We start from the raw sequence: 22,339 nt of genomic DNA, 5'->3' as shown, positions 1-22,339 counted from the left end.
TTTTTCAGTATTTCTTTCTCATTTTATAGCAAAAGCCCTAAGTGCCTTCTACTCCCATTCAAATGACCCATGTCTGCACTATGAATCTACAACTACTTAGCAACATACGGACAAAGTACACAGCACTGGGATTCTTGAAGTCATTTCTTCTGAGAAGAATCTCATTCCAAGCCAGTGCTTCCTGAAGTATGGTGCATATAAACATTAACGGATGTATTTGAGAGGACACATAGCCTTTAAAAAAATTTCAGGGTTAGAAATTTTAAAAATTTATGTTAGAAAATATAATTAGTATATCAAAGCACAGATAACAAAGGTTTGGATAAAGCAAAGAAAAAAGTGAATCAATTTAAATTTACTGAAAACCACATTAATTATAGTATAGGTACAACACAGATACATAGCCAACATTATGAGGATGACGTGTGAGTGACAGAAACTTGGGAAGCTATTCCAAGTCATGTAATAAGAGAATATTGAGGGTTGCTGGAGTTGAGGGGGGTGGGAGGGATGGGGTGGCTGGGTGATGGACACTGGGGAGATTATGTGCTATGGTGAGCGCTGTGAATTGTGTAAGACTGATGAATCACAGACCTGTACCCCTGAAACAAATAATACATTATGTTAATAATAAAAAAACTTTTTTTTTTGCACACACACACACAAAAGCGAATATTGATGGGCCCAACTGCTCTATTCTACAGTAAATTGTGTAAGATGGTTCTTCACTTGCCCTAGCGCAAATCAATACAACTTTCACCCGGCCTAATTCTCTAAAGTCACTCGATTTTAAAAACCCTGATTGAAGGTCTCCCTAACTTGGAAACTGGGAGAATTAATTTTTCTTCAGTGTAAAAGTCACAGAGGGAAAAGGATTTCTCCTTGTGGTTCTTGTCCACATATCCTTCAGCCTCCTTGTAAAATGGTCTTCAGACACTGGGAGGCTGTGCTGGCCATCACAGTCCCTCCGTCTGATTACTATGTGCATCCGGAGCATGATATTGACCAAACGCCACCACTCAGGAGATACCGAGGCACAGTACTAATTCACTACAAATAATTCCCCCCTAGATGGCATGCTAGGAGAATTATTGTTTAAAAACTGTTTGCTGCATATGTACCACTTTATTACATTTCAGCCATGTTTACTAAGGTGTGAGAGAAGTTCAAACATAATAGACTGTCATTTTTCTGAATTGCTAATAGAGTGGCAGCACTGAACACACAAATCAAGCTGGCTCGTCTTGCCCAGTGTTATTGGAGAGCTCAGTATGTACGACCAGCCACACAGCAAAATGGATCAGTTCTCCGGGGGGAAATCTTTAATGTGCACCTGCCATGATAAGGAATAAGTTCTGCCTTGCATCAGTCTATTTATAGACTCTGGTTATTTTCACGTATGTTTTAGCCTTTTTTCCTACAGCAGAACACTTGAATGACTCACTCTCATCTTGTCAATTTTATTGTTAAATTCTGCTCCGACCTTCCGCATTGTGCAGCGTTCTAGGACTGCACAGACATCTTCTGCTCAAATGGAAACAGATAAGGCTGGAGGGAGACCTGTGGCCTTTAAAATTCTCTAGCTTCTAGCTGACCTATATTTCACTCATTCGTCTTGGGCAGCAGATGATTTCCTTAGAAATGTCATATTTAGTGCAGCCTTAAGCCCCAGGTGAACAGCTGCTGCACCGCATTCCACAAGTCAGAAAATACATGGCAATCAGAGACTGTTAACACTTGCTTTGTAAGAAAGTATACTAGTCATAAGGTAACGGCCTCTGCCCAGAGCAAAGCTGCCTGTTGCTTTGCACCTGCGCTTTCATTCCACACGTGCTGACTGGAATACCGACCAGTTGCCTAGCACTGTTCTACGCACTGGACACACACTCGGGAACAAGACATGGACGGTAACTGCCCTCCAGGAGCTTACATTGGAGGGAATGAGAAAGAAAAAGAACAATAAACTGATGCGTTAATTTCAGAGAGTGATAGATAGAGCACTATGGACAGAACAAACAGGTAGGGGTAGGGACAGAATCTCAGATATCTATGCAGCTACCAATAGTCTTGGCTTTAGCATTGGAGAAATTTCTCACTAAAGATGTGGTTTAGTTTTGCTCATTTCTTAAATATTCAATAATCAGAACGCTGGTAAACACTGCTGTGTTGTGTTCTTAATGCTGACTGTGAGGGGTTCTGGGAAGGCACCTACCAGACCTGAGTCCCCTTGTCCTGACCTTGGCCCACTGCTTGCTTTTGAGGATGCAGGGACAGCCTGACTGAGTAGCAAAGCTGCTTGTCTTTTGCTATTTTCCCGCGTGGGTCCCACCCTCCCTAATAGCTGAGTTGGACTCAGTATCTTTGGGAAGCATTGGTGCATCACGGCTCCATTCTTTTTTTTGGACTTTTAATCTTTTTTTTTTTAAAGATTTTATTTATTTATTCATGAGAGACAGAGAGATTGAGAGAGAGGCAGAGGGAGAAGCAGGCTCCCAAGGAGCAGGGAGCCTGATGCGGGACTCGATCCCAGGACGCTGGGATCATGACCTGAGCCGAAGGCAGACGCTTAACCATCTGAGCCACCCAGGCACCCTGGACTTTTAATCTTTGAAATAAGTTGAAAATTATAAAACTTGTAGGAACACTATGCAGCACTCCTTCATACACACACACACACATCAAATTTTCTTTTCTAAATCATTTGAGAGTACATTGGAAATATAATGGTCCTTTACCTCTTTTTCCCCAGCTTTATTGAGATGTAATTGATAAAACCATAAGATACTTTAAGTGAACAATGTGGTGACTTGATACACGTGTACGTTGTGCAGTGCCTTCTTTGTATGACATTTCATCCGTGCTTCATTCCACTGACCTTAGTTTGCCATCAGTAGGACTCGCTCATTTTTTGGAGGAACTCAATGGTGGAGCCGCGCAGAAGAAAGGAGAACCAGCCCCAAACCAGAGTACATGCCCTTCACACACCTGAACAATCTTATGGCTATAAAATCCTAGTGTAAATGTCCCACTCTATGTGCCGTAATAATGAGAATGTTGACCAATGTAGTGTCAAACGGTGTGTTAACAAAGACTGGGAAATGCTGGACAGAGAAGGCAGAACCTTCCTCCTTAATTCAAGGTGGCCAGCTTCTCTGTGGTGCCGAGGGCCTGGTAGTATTTTCCAGACTGATTTTTCCATAGGTGTTGACCCTTCCTGGATGGATTCTAAACAGCTTGGGTGTGTACACCTTAGGCTAATGGACATTTCAGACTCAGCTCCATATTTTTACTCCCCCAGCAAATAATCCAAATGTGAGAAGGAAGAATGACTGATACAGACTTCATTCCATTATGGCCAAATTGATGTGTCTTTTTTTATATTCTAGGAGGAAAAAAAATCTCACACAAACTTTTGTAGCTCATTCTGGCTAGAGTTAAGATAATTTTCCTGGGGCACCAAAGTTTGGAAATACAATAGATGTGAATGCTTGATGTCTTCTTGCATTTGTGAATTGCCCAGAAATCTTTGTCAAGGCTAGCATAATCAAAGAAAGCTATCCTACTTGGAAAGAGGAAGCATGTCAAATAAATAATACATGAACTCTAGGCCTTGAGGTCTACAGTAGTAGCCTATCTTTTCCCTTCATTAATATTAGACAGACAGAATTAAATCCTTCATCTATCTCTAAGTTGGTAATGCAACAAATTATTGCAAAATGTGTTAAACTAGGAGTCAGTAGAGATTTCCTCTAATAATTTGGACAGACCCTTCAAGTGGTCAAATTTCAGTTCACCAGTAATCTGTCAAATAAACGGGAACAGATCAAGAGATTCTTTTTAATAAACATAGATGTGTGGTAGAATCTGTTACTTCAAAATATCTTTGTACTTGGAAATCATCTTCTCTTTGATTAAAAAAATGGGCAGAAAAGAGATTGAAAATATGACTCCTGAATATTTTTTAACAGACTTAACAGGTCTTTAATCTATATTTAAACTTCAGTGTTGTAGAGACACTCATGTCATTTTTTTACTATCATCATTATTAAAATTTTACAAAACTTTATGAAAGGCTAAAGAATCTTTTTTCCTGCACATTTAGTGTCATAAGAGACATGATTAAAATGACCAATTTCCAAATAACATGAATAATGCATTTCCTCTTTATCCAAAGCAAATGTATTTTGCTCCTAAGAGATGTTTAATCCATTCCCTTTTTTGAGAAGAGTAAAGGAGGAGGATGAAAGGATTTACAGTTAGAATTGTCACTTAAGAAAAGACACATATTTGACTTTTGAGTATAAAATAATTGCTGCAGTAATTCTGAGTTTAGACAGGGTATGTGGGTCTTGATACGAATGAAAAGCAAATTATATCTCTGTTAACATTCAAGGTTACCTCTTTGGGACAGAATTATTACAAGTTGCTCCTTGTTATGCCATGAAAATATTGGAACCCATGTTAAGAAATCTTGCCTATGTGTACGTGTGTAACTATTTATTCCAGGGAGCACCAGGTCTACATTTGTAGAATAAGTTTCAAAGAACTAAGCTTTCATAAAACTTGGATCGAGAAGCTTAATATGCCTTCCACTATCTTACACTCTTCCTCCACTACACTCTCACTCCTTCCATCAGAGAAAGCGCTAACACGAATGATCAAATTCAGTCAGCACTGTTGGATTGTTGAGAGTGGAGTTTGGGGGTAGATGTGAGGAAAACCATAGCTCCTTTAAGATTCCAGCTTCCTTGTGTTTGCTTTTGGTATCTGGGGCAGCAAAATGGCTGCAGGGCTGCATCTGCCCTGAGAGTTATCTTTTCACCAAGAAGATCCATGGTCTGCTAGATTAACCAAGAAAGACCTGTTTAGGCCTTCTTTCAATTCCTTGTTGCATTTTTCTCTAGACACAACTTTCCTTGCTACCAAGGTGGGAAAACACCTTTGAGAAGGGTAAGATTGGGAGGGGAGCACAGGAGAAAGAACAAAGGCTGCAAACTTGCATTTTGTTCTTATGGCTCCATGTGGTCCAATGGAGTTCAACAGGAGAACATTTCAGGATTTTTCAGCTAAAGCTTCCACAATTAATAAAGAGTGCGCATTTTCCCAGACTCTTCCTCTGTGCATTTCTTTCTCATGGACTTGGTAGGGGTAAAGGTAGTAAACACAGTAGGTGACGGGTCAAGACTTCTGGATGCTGGGTTAGATCTCTCCTTAAGTGACTTCTTGGCCATAGATCAAGGGAGGACACCCCCCCTTTTTTTTGTCAGAACAAGAATTAATAGGTACTTTTAAGTAAGACAGTAAAGTCAAGTAAGTAAATGTTCAGAACTTCAAGCGTTAGAAGTCAGTCGGGAAGCAGTTTCTAAGAGGTTCCTTAATTTTCTCCTTATGATATAGTAAGTAATAATCAGCTATTAACCACTTTGGTTTCTTAGCCCTCTGGCTGGTGAAGTCTTTTTTCTTGGACTGTTCTTAATAAGAGGATTTTCAAGACCCTGAACCCTTCTGGATGCCACCTCATTAGAGATGAACTGAAAGGTGTTTGTCCATGTTTAAACCCTAAAAAAATAAGCTATGAAGGCTACAAGAAAGGTTTGTGATTCTAAATAAATTGATTCTATTAAACTGATATAAGGAGGACCAAAGGAAAAATTTCTGTAATGAAGAATCACTGTGTGTCACGAACTAAGGATTATGATGAACGACTTCTGTGTACCTAGCACGTAACTTAAAAAACTACTTAATGATCTTAGGGAAAAGTTTAGCCCTCAAACGTGATATAATTTAGTAACACTAGAGAACCCATGAAAAGAAAACAAGATTATAGTCAGTGCTTTTGTTCAACATCACATAAAGTGTTAAGGACGTTAGGAAGTCTTCACTCTTTCCAACAGAGGAGTAGTGCATACCAGGTAATGCAGAGAAGCCAGGAAGGAATTGATGGATAACTGGCATTCCTGAACTTCAAACTTTGGGTACTTCCTTACTGCTGACAAGGAGAAAGTAGAGAACACAGCCCACAGCTGACTACAGTAGTTTTTCTAAATGTGACTAGCATTAAGAATGATGTTTTATAGAATGGAATAGAAGAAATCTCAGCACTGGGTGATGCCATCCAATTATAGAATTCAAATTACTTTAGAATCTTCAGAGCACACAAGCAAGAATGTATAACATATTTACAGCCTCTTTATAAGCCATGAACTTTCATAATGAATCCAAGCCTTCAGAATAAGAATAAAAATAACCACATGTCATTCTTATAAAAGTAAATAATAATCATTAGCAGGGTTGCTCAGAAACTGGACTCATATTGCTCTTATTCAAATAGAAAAAATCCCCTTTTCACTGACAGACTTTGCCAAACCATTCAATTTAATGTTGGAAACACTGCTTTATTTCTCCTGAATTGTTACACTACTATGCTCTAAAACCCCATAGCAAAGGTTTAGTGGTACTCAATTTACTTGTATAAAATATATAAAGACATTATTTTTGATAAATGTCTAAATGTATTAATGGTTTTAACCCTTCTCTTAAGTACAGTTGCTTCCATGAGAGCTTTTCCATGGATTAACTAGTTTATATCAAGCTTGCATAGTATTTTGAATTTTTCTCCTCCTTTAGAACTTTTGTGTCATTCTCAAACTCAAAACTTGAAAATATTGAAGTTTTGGAGTAAAGGCATTTTAAGATATTTGTCCAAAATATTTTGTTTAAAAAACAGGTATCACTTACTGAATTAAAGAATCCTAATCACAGCTTCCTAAAGAGACAAAGCCCCAGAATTTTACAAGAGTTGCCCAGTGGAAGTAAATCCATGTTCAAAGAGCTAAGAAGAAAGGACCAATTTGTTATTCAGCAAATATATGTTCTGCCACAGCAATTTCGAACCCCTTTGTTCTGCCTTGTATGTCTCAGTAAAGAAATAGATGCTGCTGTGGAAGTCACCCCCTGGAAACAGAGAAGAGAGTAAGCAAATGAGTGAGAGCTGACATAACTTCAAGTCATTTTACAAAGGATTTGCACATAAGATGATTTCTCACAAGTTGGCAAGCTTTTCCAAGTCTAGCTGTTTTGAATATCCTTTGAACAAGTTGTGTAGAATGCAGTCTACACCCTATGAAATTGCATTGATTTTTATTACCAAGTTGGAACTATTTAGGATCACCAAATAACAGGGTTCAAAAGTAAAACAGCTGAAAAATCCAACAGTCTGGTCTAACCTGGGATGCTCTGTCTCCTCACAGCCAACGCTCCATCAGGCGGCTTTGTCTGGCTGGCGGATTTAGTGTAGGGGCTCTCATCTGCAAAGGTACAATGAAGCGTTTGGTTAATTTCCATCCAGTTTCTAATGTAGTGAAGATCTTTTAATGGATTGCAATCCTTCTGCCAGAGAGAGGTGATATGGTACGGGACAGGAGAAAGAGTCGGGAGATCTGAGTCTTAACCTTGACTTAGCTGTGAGACAAGCCATTTAAAATGTTCTGAACATTCATTTTCTCACCTATAGAAGAGGGAGATACGTTCTCATCTACCTCTTAGGAGTGTCAGGATCAAGCTATAGTGTACATGAAGGCATAAAAGGATAAGAACTATGCAAATATAGTGTACAAATTATTTGTCTTTCACCTAGATTCATTTATAAATAAGTATCAGTGAATATCACTAAGAGGAAGAGAAAAAAGGAATAAAATGGCTCAGTGGGCACTAAGAATAATCAGCTCGAAGAACAAAGGAAATGAAAAGAAATGTTATATTTCAGATGACAGAGCATTACAAGCAGATGACAGAGCATTAGTATTGCAGGAAAATAAAGACACACAGAATTAGTAGGTTCCTCTTGGAAGTGAGAAATGGCATCCAGAGCAAAATGGAGGGACAGGGACATTTAGAGTTAAGACCAGAGAAGCTATGTTGAGAACAGGGAAGGAATGATGGTTTGGCAAAAGAAGATGTATATTGCAATGGACTGATCCAACCTCTTTGAGAAAGAGATAAAAATAACTTACAGAACCATGAAGAGAACAACTGAAAACACAGAAGGACTAAAGCTCAGCATATCTGTGACAATTAGGCAAGAAGCTGAACGAACAAAACACTAAGTGACAAGATCATAGAGGTGATGGATCCATGAAAATCTAAGTAAAATGACTTATATTTAAATACAGAAAAGGATTTATTCTGGCTTGGAATACAGGAATAATGATCTAGGATGGCAAATATTAGGGTTAAAAAAGAAAGGAAGAATTCTTCCCAGTTTGCATGGGGCATTTGTATAAGATAAGAGATGTCTGAGTGACAACCTTCAACGTTTTCAAGAATAAGATGTATACGGCCTGAGTAGACATAATGTAAAATAGTTATCTAGCAAATCTAGTCAAGCTAGATGATCCAAATGGTACTTCTGGTCACACTGTAAGATAGGTTTGTTGTGGTTATTGTTGTAATAGGAAATCATTAAATGATTAAAAAGAACCATATTGTACATTGTAAACTATTAAATATTACAGTGATTTAATTCTTCAAGTAGGCTTTATCATCTGAAAACATTAATTCTCCCAAATAAGTAGTCTGTTTTTCAAAATTGAGGAACTCGATTCTGTTCTAGGATGTACTTCTGGTTGAAATGATTCACGATTTCTTCATAAAACTAACAAGGCCTTTATAAGCAATGACAAAAAGGAAAGATTAACACTGCTGAAGGCTGTAATTAACTTAAAAAATGGAAATCACGCTGTTTCATGTTTATATCCCATTTGTCAGACAATTCTTTAGGTTCTTCCAATCTTAGATGTAATCTACCAATTTTCAGATACCAATACAATCAACAGCATCATTTTTGCTTATGATACAGTATCCTGGATCCTTGACTCTTCTCCTTGCAAATGCAATGTTGAGTATTATCAGAAACCACAACACAAAATGTAAGCATTGCACTACAAAAGTCTCTATTTGCCCCACCACTTCCACTTGAGTATATGAGTGCTTTTCTCACAGTACTGATTTAATAACCAGGCAATATGCTTTATACAGCACCTATTAAAACAAACTTACTCTATGTGAAAATCTGGATTCTTTATAAAACCAATTAAAAATATATTTTCTTTCATAATCCAAAACTTTGAAACTGTATGAGTCCAGAGCACTGAGCCAAGGAGATATAGATCATAACAACCAGTTTTAGGGACAGCATCTTGGAAGCCTAAAGGCTTTCCTCAGTTTTCAGTTTGTCAAGAGTCCAGCCAATTAAAGTCTTGGGTTGAATCCAGCATTGGATTTTCTTACAGGGCAATAAGAGATTTGTCCAGGAGGCTCTGGGGGATTTTTGCACTCAATGCTCTATTTTGAGGAGTTTTTTTTTTTTTTTAGAAATTTACCACTTTGCAATACAAGTAGTCAACCTTGGTAAAATTGTTTTCTCACTTATATTTGGAAACAGTTTCCTTGATTTAGAGCTGAGATAGTCTAGTAATGCACATCCTTATAAGGTTGAAACCACATTAGAGCTGGTCACCTGGCCAGCCTCTACATATCCATTCCCCAGCTCCCACCCCCACTCCGAGTATTAAGAGTGTCCTTACTGAGCGTAAACAAAAATCTAGAAGCCAAAAGTTGTATTGGTCAAAGTTCCAGACTGAAGTAATTTTGATATTATCTAAAAATAGCTTGCCAAAGTCAATCAGGTTGAAAGCAGTAACTCCTAAAGGTGAGTCAGAATCCTGGTAACATTTATCATGACACTTAAGGGGAGCACAGCAACACGGCAGTATGGCACCATTGAACATTTATGTGTGTGTTTTTATACGTGTCAGAGGTAGAATTTAGTGATTCATCAGTGGCATATAACACCCAGTGCTCATTACATCAAGTGCCCTCCTTAATGCCCATCACCCAGTTACCCCATCCCCCAGCCACCTCCCCTCCAGCAACCCTCAGTTTGTTTCCTAGACTTCAGCATCTCTTACGGTTTGCCTCCCTTTCGATTTTCATCTTATTTTATTTCTCCTTCCCTTCCCCTATGTTCATCTGTTTTGTTTTCTAAATTTCACATATGAGTGAAATCGTATGGTATTTGTCTTTCTCTGACTTATTTCACTTAGCATAATACTCTCTAGTTCCATCCATGTTGTTGCAAATGATAAGATTTCATTCTTTTTGATGGCTGAGTAAATTCCATTGTATATATACACCAGATCTTTATTCATTCATCTAGTGATGGACATCTGGGCTCTTTCCATATTTTGGCTATTGTGGACATGGCTGCTATAAACACTGGGGTGCATGTGCCCCTCCATACTGTTTTCCAGACTGGCTATACCAGTTTGCATTCCCACCAACAGTGTAAGAGGGTTCCTCTTTCTCCACATCCTTGCCAACATCTGTTGTTTTCTGAGTTGTTAATTTTAGTTATTCTGACCAGTATGACGTAGTATCTCATTGTGGTTTTGATTTGTATTTCCCTGATGCTGAGTGATGGTGAGCATTTTTTTTCATATGTCTGTTGGCCATTTGTATGTCTCCCAAGAAGACATACAAATGGCTAACATTTGTTTCTAAATAAACTTTTCCTAAGAATATCTGTTTATTTTAAACTGCTAGGAGGAATCATAGGCCTTTTATAAAAAGCTACCCATCACAGAATGGACATGAACTCTTGATGTGATTTACTCAAAGTCAACTCTTGATTCACAAACTTTGCTTGAAAGTAGAAGCAGAGAAAAGACACTAAATATATCAGTGGCTGATGGGTCCATAGTAGGATACTAAAGGATAAGAATGTCTGGGGTACATTTTAATCCTTGAGCATAAAGTCATGGAGAGCTATGGAGTCTTCTATTGCAGTTTTCTCATGTGTTCCTTAATGGAGATTAGTTGATATATCATTAGAATTTCATGGTTATAAGGAATGATTTAGACCACTCTTTCATTTTATAGTCAGGACTTAAAGTCCAGAGAGGTAAATTTATGAACACACATCTAGAGTGAGTCTGGATTGATCTTCTTTTATTTTTACTCCCATGCTCTTTCCTCCTTATGCTATGTCCTCTTGGGTGAACAATGAGCTTTGATAGGTTCTTAGTTGCATGCTTCTGTATCACACAGGTAAGTGTCTGGACACCACTCCAGCAGAGAGCTTGCATAATATAAGTTAATTCCTATGAAGAAGGCTATGAAAATGAGCAGTCATAGCTAATTCCTTTTGTGTCTATATAAATCTCATTCCCCCTTCCTCCACATATTTGTTTGCCCAAAATGAAGCGTACTTAAATTGTACCACAGAACCAATCTATACTTTTAACTTCACTTTTTGGAAGATGCAAATTTAAAATAAATGCCAATACAATGCACTGTTCCTCAATAAGGGCCTTAAGAGTTTCACTGAATATAGGATCCATGTTAATACTTCTTTATCTTATCAGGGAGACACTAAATAGGCTTTCAAGTTCCACCTAATTACATAAATGAATTGTAAAAAATAGGTCAAATAATAAGGAAAGGAATCAGTAGATAACATCTTCAGAACAGTGTCTGACACATAACATGCATTCATTAAACATTTGCTGATAGATGACTGAATTATATTCAACTTTTCAAACTAGAGCATTTATTATAAATTTATAGCCTATTCCTTTTAATGTCACATCATCACCCAACAGCTATTAAGCACTGACTTAACATGTATGTTAAAAATCTGCGACTCTTTGTAAAACTAATATTAAAATATATTTCTTTTCATTTTCATTCAGACTACAGAAAGATTTATCAAACAACTTTTAAAATAATGCCTTTAAGCAAAAGAATTCTGATTTTCACGCAGGACTTCCAGCTTTGACTTTGATGGTGGATCATATACAAAGGGAGCCTTATTGAAAGTCACCAAAGGGCAAAGCAGACATTCAACTGGTGAGTTACTGCTCACTGAAGTGAATGCTGTAAGTAATCATTAAGGGCATCACAGGGTGTCAGAACTGTCAACCTTTCCTAATGACATCTTAGCAGCTAAATAATCACTGTAACACTTGATGGCCGCCCACTGTCACAGGAGCTGTATATTGGTAATAACAAGGAGGAGCACAGGTCGCCTTTAGAGTGACATCCCATGAGGCTAGGGAAAATGCCTTCCACTAAATGGAGACTCGACTGTGACAGAGGCACAGAAAGGGCTTAGTCAAGCATATACTTAAAACAGAAGTGGAACAATGGGGAAGACCATCTGTCCCTCTCATTCCCCCAACTTTGGTCAGTCTCCTCATGTGCCAAACACAGGAGGGGCAAACACAGATCATTTGTTTTGGTTACATATTCCAAGTGAAGCTGGTGTTTGTAAACCTGGGAAGCTAATAGCAGGCACTAAGAAGTAATGCTTCATTCTGGATCATGACCAAAGCCCATGCTGGAGCTGAGAGAACCACATCTTGAGGAATGGACACAGGTCCCCTCCTATTCTCATAACCTTGAATGGCTGCCTGACATCAAACAGCATCCATGTGTAATCAGGCTGCTTCTTGTCTCTCCATCTCCTGCCTCCCCCATTTCCAGTGTTTGGGCTTCCCAGAGGGAGTGGATATGACTATGGTTTCAAGGATCCCCAGCTATATTCATGGCTTTGTTGAAGAAAAAAAAAATTAATGTCCTCTGGCTGAGACTAATCAGCCTATGCTAAACAATTCCTAGCAACCAATTATGCACAATTGAGGCACCTGCTAAGCCAACGGATCCCTTAACTTCTTGATTAGGGAAAAAAAAAAAAGGCATTTTCTGCAATTAAACATTATGACCATTCCCTAGCAGCGGGGAGATAGGCAGCTCATGGCACAATGTTCATGCATGTCATTACAAACTCAGAAAAAAACTCTGTTTTTCGTGAATGAACAAAATGAAATCCATTGTGAAGGGAATAATCTGTCCCTTGAATTCAATTACATTCCACAAACTTTAGTGCCTACTGTGTGCAAACTAGGAATCAAAGTGGATAAAAGATAATAAAACTTTAAGTGGAATGGTGATTGAAGAATCCTTATTGCTTCGTGGGTTTGAGACTAGAACATGTGCTTCATTAGCTGAGGGGGGACATGAGCACAGGCTTAGGGTACTGGTGGAGGGGGCGGGGCACAGGAAGAGAAAGAGAGCTCTATTGCAACAAACGTATACAGAATTCTGCAATCAGAAAAATCAAGAAACAGGCCATTTTACTTTTCAACTAACATGGAAGTTTTGTGTGATGTGGGACCATAATCTTTTCAGGACCTGGATCTTGTGAACATTTTATCCCAGCCCAGCATGAACGTATCGTAAGTCGGCTGTTTCTCTTTTTTAGACACTAGACTTCCAGTTTAGTTTGCTGCCTTGGTGGTTTGATGGCACATTCTAAAATTTAAGCAAGATTTCCTATAGGGTAGCTGTCAAAGGGTTTTAACAATAGACTTACTTATATCTTATACTTATTAAAATAATGTATAAATACGAGCACCATACCCCACACAATTTAAAGAAAAACACACTCAAAGATATGGCCCAGTCCGCCTCTTCAAACCCAAATAGTTCTTAATCTCTGATAAAATAACCTTTTCCCCCCTAGGGCCAAACAAAAAAAATGCACCCTCAATCTTTCCTAGAGTCAGAAGCTTCTGAGTTGTACATGGGTTTCAGTTCTACTACTGTGGTGTGTTGAAGCAATGACATGGATAACTGCTTACATCTGACCGTGAGAATGGATTAGTTTAATCTCCTTGCCTAATGGATGAAGTAGTCCACAAACTAGGTTTAAACCAGAAGGGAGCGGGAATGATCTGAGCTTGATGGTAGAAGGCAGAGGCAGTGTGTGCTCCTCCAGGCCAGTGTTCTTCCTACGAAGAGATGGTTTCCCTCCTCTCTTTTGTTAGCTGTTTTGCATCTGCATGACATTATTGTCCTTCCTGGACTCTGCAGGTTTCTGTACAGTTTTATAAATCAGACACAGATGTGATTTATATTCTTAAAGGGGACCAGGTCTTTTGCTTTTGAACATTAAATAAAGAAATCATCCAGAGAGTGACTTCATTTTAAAAACAAATGTACAGTGGCTTCTTCACAATGATAGAATGTCCTCTAAAATTATATTAATCACAATCACATAACCATTTCAGGGATCAAATATTACAGCTAAAAACAATGCCAACAGTAGAGTTCATATTGCTGTAGGCCTGTTTTACAAGACCATTTTTCTCCCTCACTGCTCCATTAACTAACTCCTTGCTACTCAAAGTGTGGCCCATAGACAAGCAGCATGGGCATCATCTGGGAGCTTGTCAGAAATGTAGAATCCCAGGCCCCACCCCAGACCTTTGGAATCAGATTTAACAAAATCTTTGGGTGATCTGTAATGCCCATTAAAATCTGGGAAGCCCTGTTCCAATTGATTTGACCAACAGCAACAGCATAGGTAGTGAGGATGCATCTGTTCTGATTGTCACCTGATTGTGTCAGTGGTGGCCCATAAAGAAGCTGTCAGAATAGCTTCAAGGATATCCCCAGTTCTGAAATACTGTAATTATCAAATTACTTATGGAATGATTTCCTCAAATGGAAATGAAACTGTTGCAATGTTATGATTCTAAGTGAATTCCATCTTCTCTTGATTCACTTTAAACCCTCTGACAATCCTAAAATGGCTAGTTTATGGGGGTAACTGGATACATCTAAGGTCAGATTACCTACAGCAGTTGATTGATTAAGGCAGAGACAGGAAACAGTAGGGTGTTATTACCCCTGAGCCATAAAAGACAACTGAAAATGAAAAGTTATGTCCTGTCTCATGGTAGGGACATGCGGGAAAGAATCTTCTGTGGTACTATCTCCTTAAACTCTTTTCTTTAGAAACAAGGTTACTCCCTTGCATGCACACAGTTCTCTTGGAACCAGGAAGTTCTCCAGCACAGAACCTGGCCTATGATCTTTGTGCGGGCATGCACAGGACCACTGTGGCCCCCGAGCATCTGGTCAACCTTGTGGAAGTGGTCTGCAGTAACTGTGCTGCTTGGTGATGCCTATGGGTTTTTTGGAAGAGTAATATCTCGAGCCAGGTTAATTTGTAAATCCTCTCTGAAATTAATGAGCATGAAATTGCACATTTTCTGCCTCTGGCATTTCCATTGCTCATGTGTCTGAATCACAAATGATAACTCCTATACTTCTTCTTAGTATTGTTTCCAGTAGGAACAGATGAACAAGAGTCACAGCAATCACCGACTGGCCTCATCAGCAAAGAATTGACATTTCTAGAGGGATGGACACTATGCCAGGAGGCTTATTTTCATTACCATATCAGATCCCAATTAAAAACTTTAAAAAGTTAAATTCAGTACAGCTTCTATATTTTCTATATGTAGGGAGGGTTATATGCTTTAATTCTCTGACTTTACCACCAATTATGCCTGCTAATATTCTCGGTATCTTTACACCATGAAATACGTGTAGGTTCAACAAGCTCTTAGCATTAAAATAATAACGTAGTGAAAAATATGAATTACTTCAGGGTAACAAGTACTGGCTATCTGGAGCCACATTTGCTAATTCTTATTTAAAAAGTGCACCATTATTCAGGAAAAAGTATTTGAGTATAAACAGGCTAGAACATACCTGAATATTACTGGAGGGTCATAAGAATCAATGATTATATATAATAGCAGATAGAGCTGGGTGGATCAATAGAAATAAATAAAACATTTAGAGAAATTAAGGTTCCCCCCATTTTTTTGACCAATAATAATATGAAATTAAGAAGTTACTTTGATAAATACAGAGAACAAACTGGTGTTTGGTAGAGGGGGGATGGGTGGGGAATGGGTGAAATAGGTGAAGGAGATGAAGAGGGCACTTATCTTGCTGAGCACTGAGCAATGTATAGGATTGTTGAATCATTGTACATCTGAAACAAATATAATACTGTATATTAAGTATACTGGAATAAAAAATAATTTAAAAAAAGTTACTTTGACACATACTGATCACAATTTCAACTGCAGTACATCTGGGGAAAAAAATTTAAAAGTACATAGATTTCCTAGAGATAACTCATGAAACTTCATGTCTTCACTAAAAAGATTGAGATTTTTAAAAACATTCCAATAATAATGGTCACAGTTTCAAAACTGGATCATTTAAATGATTATATCTCTTGGTTACTCAGATCTCTTCATTTTTTGGTCCCTTTGTCTGAGACAGTTTTAGCATTTCTAGTATAAGCTGCAGAGAAGAAGAAGGAGCTTTTTGTAAAAATCAGGACTCTCCAAGAGCTCTTCTTTTAGATGATATTACTATGACGCTTTCTATATTTAGAACATTTCAGTATGAAATATCAGTTGCAAGAATGAGGTTAAAATTTTTGGAAAAAATAAGAGGAAGCAAAATGCAATTAGGGTGACTTCATTTTAAGAGGTCTACATCTTGTGCCAGTAAGTGAATAAACACTGGATATCATTAGATAAAAGAACGATTAGCCTACAGTTGTGGGGTGGAGCTTTCTGGTATAGGTTTGATTATTGAGAAAATAGCCTTTAAAGCCCTCACTACTATTATATTAAAACCGAGAGCAGTGTGGAGTATACTACATGTCTAGCACCGTGCTTAGTACCTCATAGACATTATCAATATTCACAACAATATAATTGTGCAGGTACTCAAAACATGAGGATATGGAGGCTTATAGAGATGAAATAACATGCTTGAATGTTCCCAGGGAGCAAAGTGCAGAAACGAAGCTTTAACTTACTTGTCTTTATAGGGTCGGCTCTTCACCACAATGATATATTATTTACCAAAATTTGATTCACATCCATTTTTATAATTTCTGTGTGTGTGTGTGTGTGTGTGTGTGTGAAAAGAGAGGCACATTTTCATACACTCGTCACTCCTGGGTGTATTTGCGTGACTACATATCACTGGTAAAGGATGGGACTTGGGGCTGCATTTGAAGATTTCCTGGAATTTCAGTTTAGAAAAGAAAATATCTTCTCCCAGTTTTTAGATCTCACTTCCTTGCCATGAATTCTTAGCTTAATCTATGATATAAGATTCAAGTTTTTTTCTGGCACATAAACAAATCACTTGAAAGAATGCCTTTTAGCCAAGAAGCCCCAAGCATTTTAGGAGATGAAATCTGGCTGAGTTTACCTCTCTAACTCCTACTCTATGCCAACCATTCTCTACTGACAGAGCGTTTATGAACTGGTTCCTACAAGTGGTTTATCATCTTAAAATGAATAAATAGTGGGACATTCTCTTTTCTCCTTTCGTATTCTAGACACCATGTTCATAGCCTGCTGCTTACAATATTTCAAACCTTTCATGAGTGTTCATGCAGCTAGAAGGGGAAAATAAATCTTGGACCAGGCAACAACTAGCAATACAATGGAGAAAATGGTGGTATGCCTCGTGCGGTTGGTAAAGGAGCTCATTGAAGTCTGTCTTTCCTCTTCCTCTGGCTCCCCCAGACCATATCTACAAATAGCCAGCCCCCAGAGTAGGGGTGCTGCAATCTCAGTGCTCAGACTAAGGAGTGGCTCTGTGCAGCGGAGTTACTGGACAGATAGGTGCAGACTCTTCGCTAGACCTAACAATTTCACAGGGAGCCAACGAAGCCCAGTGACTAACACATATTAGCTATTCTTTCCAAGACTGTCATCTCTTCTGGCCTTGGCTCATTTCAGGACCTATCTCTGAACTCACTTTTTAATAACTTATAGTTTTAAAAAATTCCCAGGTTTAAGCTCAATTTGTAAGTGTGAGCTAGTATCGTTATATACCATTTTAGAGCCAACACCTTTTTGCCCGTTAGGTGAAGGGTGAGAATCACATTTAGATGCCTTGGGAATAATATACTTCATACATATGCCTTGGATTGCCACATGTTTTGCTTTATTAATTCATTGCTAGGTCAAGCAATAGCAGATGACTGCTTATCAAACAGATGACATGTTTTTAATGCATGATTAAAGCAGGATTTATCATGGCTGTCAGAATCCAGGGAGTGTGTGATTTTTGTTATTTAAAGCCCTACTTTGGATACTCTCTGGTTTTACAGGGAGAGGTGGTGATTATACAGACAAAACCTTACAAGGGTGTTAGACCTGAAATAATTTTTGTATGCAAAACATTAAACCCATTTAATACACCAGAATTTTACTCTAATGCAACTTTCATAGTTCATATGGCTCTGTCAGTTACTGTGTGACCTTGGACAAGTAACTTATTCTCTTTGAGCACCAGTCTCCTCACCTATAAAATGGAAATAGTACTGTACCTACCTCCTAGGATTGCTGTGAGGATTGAGTAAACAGCGTAAATAAAGCACCAGGACTGATCTGAGTTCAAAAGGTGGTGGTTCCATCCATTAACCTGGTGTATTAGGAAGCTGAGGGATAGACAAGAGTCAGCAGAGATCCCTCAGCAACAAATGTTTTCACGATAGCCCTTACCATACTATCCTGTAATCATCTACCTGTTTTTCTTCATAATATGAACTCCTTTGAGTGGGGATTTACTTTTGCAGTTATAGATATTATTATCCCCATTTTCACAGATCAGAAAACTGAATCTCAGGGAAGCTAAAAATCTTTCTAAGGCTAAACAGCTAATAAGTGGCTGACCATTCATTCCTAATACTGCTGCACTGCCTCAATAAAGAGAGCTTACACAACAAACAAACCTTAGTGGAGAGGGAAGAGTGTTCTCTGACTATTGTAAACCAAAATGAATGTTGTCCAACCTGTCCTTCCATTTACTATCATAATGAAGAGGCAGATACTTGACACGTCATTTTTTCAAAGCTATGGGATACCATTTGCAGAGTTTTCAGTTGGAGAAATTCACTGATATTAAGTGGTCTATTATGTTTCAATTTGCCAGTGGCAAAATAAAAATTAAAACCCAAGGACCTAGATTTAATAGTCCAAAGATGATCAAATTATCTTCATTTGCTACTGAGACAAATTATTCAGACATACAATTTCCTCATGAATTACTTGCTTGTTTAACTCTCCTTGGGTTATATCTACTTCATCAACTTCGCTACTTTTTCACATAAATCTTGCCTGAACAAAGATTCAGCTTTTATAGTTAATTGGGACAAACAAGGAAAATGCAAATAAACTCCACAAAATGTGAATGTTTAATTTTGAACTGATTTTGTAGCATTATACTCACTAGGACTCTTCCAATTCTCCAATTAACAAGTTACTGACATGTACAAACATCTAGAATAAAAGAAACCTTTTCTTCCATCACTGTTTGTCAGTTTCATTACTGAATTTGGGTCTGCTTTGGGACATTTCAATCATGAAAGTAATCATGGAAAACTGTATTGGGTTCTATTAGCAATAATACCTTAGAGGAGGTTCATTTATGATAACTAAAACTTTCTCTGATTCACTCTCATCTGCCATGTAATTTGCCTTAAGGTATTTTAAAATCACACTGTCAAAGCTTTAGAAGGGTTCTTCTAAGCACTTAACTCTGAGCCACAGTGTATTTTTAAACAGAGATTTTTATGAAATCCAATGTTGACAGCAAATCACTAAGTATTTTTTCAATGTAAACATTGTTTAAATTTTCTAGATCAGTGTATATCAATGCCATATGAGACAATCAGGGAGATCTATATCTATATTTATATATCTGTTATCTATATATCTGTATCTGTATCTATATCTACATATACATAAATACACACACAAATACATACATATATATTTGATAGATGCAGTTAACCCTACAAAAATATCTATATACCTAAGAACACTGGTAAGAGAAAGTATGCATATGAACAGGAGATCTAAGAGGACCTTTCAACCCCAAGACAAGCCTCCTCTCCTATCCTATAGGGCAAATGCGATGGGCAGAAGTTGGAGGCCATCACCTTTATCCCGGTGACTTCCTCTTTTTTTTTAAATTTAATTTTATTATGTTATGTTAATCACCATACATTACATCATTAGTTTTTGCTGTCATGTTCCATGATTCATTGTTTGCATATAACACCCAGTGCTCTATTCAACTGACTTCCTCTTGAGTCCTGCAGTAAAATGAGCAAGACCTTAGAGCTAATGGCAAGAATCAAGATGGTACGGAGCATCTAGAATATTCAAGAAATGTCAACTTTTAGAAAATACATGCAAATTTGTGCTTTAAGTTATATAAATTCTCAGACTTTGGAATTCTATGTTTAGGATTGCCATATTATAACAAGAGATGCTTTCAGAGAAATTGCAATTTAGCTTGGAGACATCCTATAAATATGTAATATAGGTCCATAGCTTATAGAAGAACAGAACAGTTATGTGAGAAGTTAATTTATCCAGGGGTCCAAAGTGAGTAATTCAAACCCAGCATAGCAGACATTGTGGAGGTGGGCATGATGACCATTTGATATGTACCATCTACATGTGTATTGCAGAAAGACACAGCTTAGACAGGGTAATTAGGTGTGTGTTGATCTACTGAGCAATCTGGGTACTGATTTTAAGTAGCATCTGCCTTCACGTTTCTCCACGGTATACTGCAGCTTTTACTGGCTTCTATTTTGCTTAAGACAAGCTTAACAAAACATTTGCTATTTATTGTGACAGAAAGAGTAAACAACACATAATGGCTATGCTGGTACAATAAAGCTAAGATATTTGCTTCTTTGACAATTAGGGATGTATTGCTTGAAATAAGTACAAGTGTTTGTACATTATCTGAAAAAGTCACATTTATGTAAACAGAGATCATAAAACTGAAATATGAAAGCCCTGCCGGCACTACTCCTGTCAGCAACTTCCCTCCAGGAAACCAGTTCAAGGGATACTTTTCAAATTCCAATTATGGGAGATTTTAGCTAAAAATCTATTAGGTCACACAATTCTTTGTTAAACCAAGTAGAAAGCTTTACAACCTTTCTTAAATATCTACACACTTAATTGGAAAAAAAAAGATGTTAAATTTGGTGGAGAAATACCAGAAAGCCTCAAGCACCTTGCATAATTAAATCATCTTTTCCCGTTTCCTTTATCTGTTTTCCTTTTGATCCCAGAACTTCTTGCATTGCATATTTGCACGTAACTGAGATGCAGCATGATGCAGAGGTTGGACCTCATCCCACGGGCCCCTAGGCTCAGTGGAGAGCAAGCTGGTCGGTGAGTAATGTCTATCAGACTTAAGACCTGTATGTCCACCCACTAAATGATCTCTTCTCATCTAGATTGCAAATCATGTAGGCCTCTTACAAATTTCATAAATAGAAAGGAGGCAAACATTTACCCCATTTGTATTTCTGCCACCAGTAAAGATAAGCCAACTGGAAGTAGGTGAGAGAAGGCAATTCTTTATTTTTCTTCTACAACTCTTCTCCTTTTTAAAAAAAAAAATAATAATTTTATTATTATTTTTTAGATTTTATTTTTAAGTAACCTCTGCCCCCAATATGGGGCTTGAACCCACAACTCCGAGATCAAGAACCACATGCTCCACTGACTGAGCCAGCTAGGCGCCCCTCTCTCTCTCTTTTTTTTTTCTAAATTGAAGTATAATTGACCTACAATATCCTATTTGTTTCAGGTATACCTCAAAAGCATTTAATACTTTTATATATTATGAAATGATCCCCACAAGTCTAGTTACCATCTGTCACCATACAAAGTTATTACAATATTACTGACCACCTTCCCCATGCTGCACAGTTTATCTCCATGACCCATTTCAAGCCCCACTCTGGTAACCAACAATGTGTTTCCTGTATCTATGAGTCTGCTTCTGTTTTGTTTTGTTTGTTCATTTATTTTGTTTTTTAGATTCCACATACAAGTGAAATCATATTATATTTGCCTTTCTCTGTCTGATTTATTTCACTTAGCATAATACCCGCTAGGCCCACCACATTGTCACAAATGGTAAGATTTCATTCTTTTTTATGGCTGAGTAGTATTACATTGTATATATAACACATCTTCTTTATCCATTCATCTACGGATAGACAATTGCTTCCATATTTGGCTATTGTAAATAATGCTGCAGTAAACATAGAAGTGCATATATCTCTTTTGGATTGGTGTTTTCATTTTCTTTGGATAAATACCCAGAAGTGGAATTGCTGGATCATATGGTAGATCTATTTTTAATTTTTTGAGAAACCTTTATGCTGTTTTGTATAGCGGCTACACCAATTTACATTTCTACCAACAGTAGAGTATGAGGGCTCCCTTTTCTCTACATCCTTACCAACACTTATTTTTGCCTTTTTGCCAACAGTCAATCTGACAGGTGTGAGGTGATATTTCATTGTGGCTTTAATTTGCATTTTCCTAAGGATTACTGATGTTGA

At 37.7% G+C, this 22,339-nt stretch overlaps 1 protein-coding gene across 1 annotated transcript in view; it reads right to left on the bottom strand.

Moving 5' to 3' along the window:
• Positions 1-11,399, bottom strand: part of GRIP1 (glutamate receptor interacting protein 1) — a 193,035-nt gene extending 181,636 nt beyond the window's left edge. The window contains exons 1-2 of the mRNA XM_035002883.1: positions 11,297-11,399; positions 7,227-7,307 (exon numbers count right to left, since the gene is read on the bottom strand). Coding sequence (XP_034858774.1) covers positions 7,227-7,307; positions 11,297-11,399 — 184 coding nt within the window. The remainder of the gene's footprint in view (positions 1-7,226; positions 7,308-11,296) is intronic.
• Between the last annotated feature and the right edge of the window lie 10,940 nt (positions 11,400-22,339).

The sequence above is a fragment of the Mirounga leonina genome, unplaced genomic scaffold, assembly GCF_011800145.1.
Source record: "Mirounga leonina isolate KUSES-001 unplaced genomic scaffold, KU_Mleo_1.0 Mir_126, whole genome shotgun sequence".
Lineage (NCBI taxonomy): Eukaryota > Metazoa > Chordata > Mammalia > Carnivora > Phocidae > Mirounga > Mirounga leonina.
The sequence above is the reverse complement of the archived record's forward strand: the minus strand, read 5'-3'. Positions and strand labels throughout refer to the sequence as shown.